The sequence below is a fragment of the Montipora capricornis genome, chromosome 7 (assembly GCF_036669925.1).
Source record: "Montipora capricornis isolate CH-2021 chromosome 7, ASM3666992v2, whole genome shotgun sequence".
NCBI lineage: Eukaryota > Metazoa > Cnidaria > Anthozoa > Scleractinia > Acroporidae > Montipora > Montipora capricornis.
This window is the reverse complement of record NC_090889.1, coordinates 33498192-33500691: the sequence shown is the minus strand read 5'-3', so window position 1 is coordinate 33500691 and position 2500 is coordinate 33498192. Positions and strand designations below refer to the sequence as shown.

Below are 2500 nucleotides of genomic sequence, written 5' to 3'. Positions count from 1 at the left end.
ATCAAATGGTGCTTTGCACATCATGTACGTTAAACCGGAAGATATTACACTCATTAGGAATTTAGGAGGAATCCAGTGCACAATGTCGCGTGCAAACACCCTTTTCAGCGCGCGTGCCTTGACTTTAACAACGCCACGGCACCAGGTGCGTTCTTTGACCTTCTTTTATTTCTAGGGGGTGTCAAATAACCCTAAGGGGAAATTACTAATAATGTTGAGAGGTGGCTGGAGCAAATGAACATGGCAGGTAGGGAGGCCTACCTGCCATACTACCCCGTAGCCTGTTCCAGGCTCTCAGATAATGGAGGCGAGGGAGCGAGAACGAGCAAAAGAAATCGAGCTGGTTCTCTTTCCTTCGGCTCCACTATCTGAGAGCCTGGAACAGGCTATAAAAGCCGCTACAATGATTGACCACCAAGTCAGCCTTCTTTTTCTCTGCTGAGGTGGTGTAATACACGTACATCACTGCCAGGCTGGCTGACTTCTTTTTGGAGAGAAAAGAACAGACTTGACAAAAGTGGGAGCTCTGTGCCCAACAAACTCTTTGTGAAGAGTATGTGGGTTCTTTATCCCATCCACTCCTCAAACGCTCTAGGACGTCTCCGATTAAAAACGATTAAAAACGTCTGGCGTTAGACAGAGTAACATCTATTAGTCTCACTCTCAGGGGTCAATGGGTTAAATTGTCCAATGAAATTCATGGACATTGAAGTGTTGTATTAGTCTTACCGCTTGGGATACGAAGTCTTTCTTCTCAGTTATTTTAAGACCCTGAGTGAGAGTTGATATGGCTAACCTGTGACCCTCAAATGGTGGTCCTGTGCTTGACCACAGTTAGCTTTACAGTGAGTGTGATAATAGGGAGCTTTAGCAACGACGACGGCAACGACAACGAGAACGTCGTCGTTAAATGTGAATTCGCGTTATTGTAATCGCTTTGCGACTATTCCAAGCATTTAACGTGACAAAGGTGTGGCAAACCCTCAAGATCGAAACTAGTATGAACGGCGCTCAATTTACGAGAGAAAATGAAATTTATACTCAGGCGCTGACGTTCTCCCTAAAACCTCAAATTTTGTCATTTCACGTTGCATTTTTGCTGACGACGTCAAAGAAATAGACAGAAGTGAAAAAATGCACGTGCAGAGCGTGCAAAGCTATTGCTTTTGCTCACTAAATATGCAAATTTGTGACATTCTCGTTGCCGTCGCCGTTGTCGTTGCTAACGCTTCCTACTGATAACGGAGGAGGGATGGTGCAGTGGTGAGAGCACTGACACCTCCCGCCAATGTGGCCCGGGTTCGATTACCAGTCTCGGTGTCATTTGTGGGCTGAGTTTGTTTGTTCTCTACTCTGCTCCGAGAGGTTTTTCTCTGGGTACTCTGGTTTTCTCCTCTCCTCAAAAACCAACCTATTTGATATGTGTTGATTTGGTTTCTGAACAGCGGTGTCCCTTATTAGTACCTCGAGATCAGCACTTAAATATAGTTGATACTTAAATAAAGTTTGACAACTTTCTTGTATGACTACTTTAATTCCATTCATCTTCTTGGATATTTGTGCAGCCGAAAATAAAAAATAATTCACTGAAGCGATATTTTGTTTGCATTACAAATTGAGAACGGTCTGTAAAGAAACTGTACTGTACATAGCATCAGCAAGTGTTTGAAGCACTGAAATTTAGTAGTATCAACTGAGTGTTGGTCCTTTTATTCGTCAGATCAAGTTTGGAGGAATCTGTACGTTGGGAACACAAGTTACAAGTAAAAAGCGTATAAATATTAAAAGTTAAAATAGTAGTTAGCCATATAGTAGTTACACTATGTAGGTATATGTGCTCAGCATCATTCCTGATAAGAGCTTCTGTGTCTGGTTCATTATTATCTTTATTTTTTTCAAAGGCGTACCAGATCCCGCCATATTTAGCACTCCATCTTTTACTTCTGCAACATCAAATTCTAATGAAGTAGCTGTGGAGGGAAGAAGCAAGGTGTTGTATTGCTTAGCCACCGCAAGGTAAGTGTACCTTTAAAGCAATGGTACACGTATCTTGAGCTTTGCATTCAATTGCAGTGGGACGGTAATTTTCGGTTGTACTGTAAGTAACTGTAACTACTACTACTACTACTACTACTACTACTACTACTACTACTACTACTACTACTACTACTATGATAATGATAATAATAATAATAATAATAATAATAATAATAATAATAATAGAAAGTGTATGACTTTGTTCCGCATAGTTGGATCAATGAATGTATGGAGATGTTTGGTATTGCAGAAAATGTGAGAAACTTATTGAAAAAGAGTATGGAGCAATGGAAGTTATCGCTGATGTCTAATGGTGAAGATCTTGGGGAGGTAAATGTGAAAAGAGGGATATTTCAAGGCGACAGTCTGTCGCCACTATTGCTTGTTTTAAGTTTGGTACCATTGTCGTTGATACTTAAGAAGATAAATGCATACTTTGAATGGGGAAAGAAAGACTACAAGC

At 40.9% G+C, this 2500-nt stretch overlaps 1 protein-coding gene across 1 annotated transcript in view; it reads left to right on the top strand.

Annotated features, from left to right (window-relative positions):
* Window positions 1-2500, top strand: part of LOC138057605 (fibronectin type III domain-containing protein-like) — a 38208-nt gene that overhangs the window by 17200 nt on the left and 18508 nt on the right. Inside the window, exons 4-6 of the mRNA XM_068903568.1 lie at window positions 1-145; window positions 1721-1739; window positions 1902-2016. The exon at window positions 1-145 is cut by the window's left edge and continues 178 nt beyond it. Of these exons, the coding sequence (XP_068759669.1) occupies window positions 1-145; window positions 1721-1739; window positions 1902-2016 (279 nt within the window). The remainder of the gene's footprint in view (window positions 146-1720; window positions 1740-1901; window positions 2017-2500) is intronic.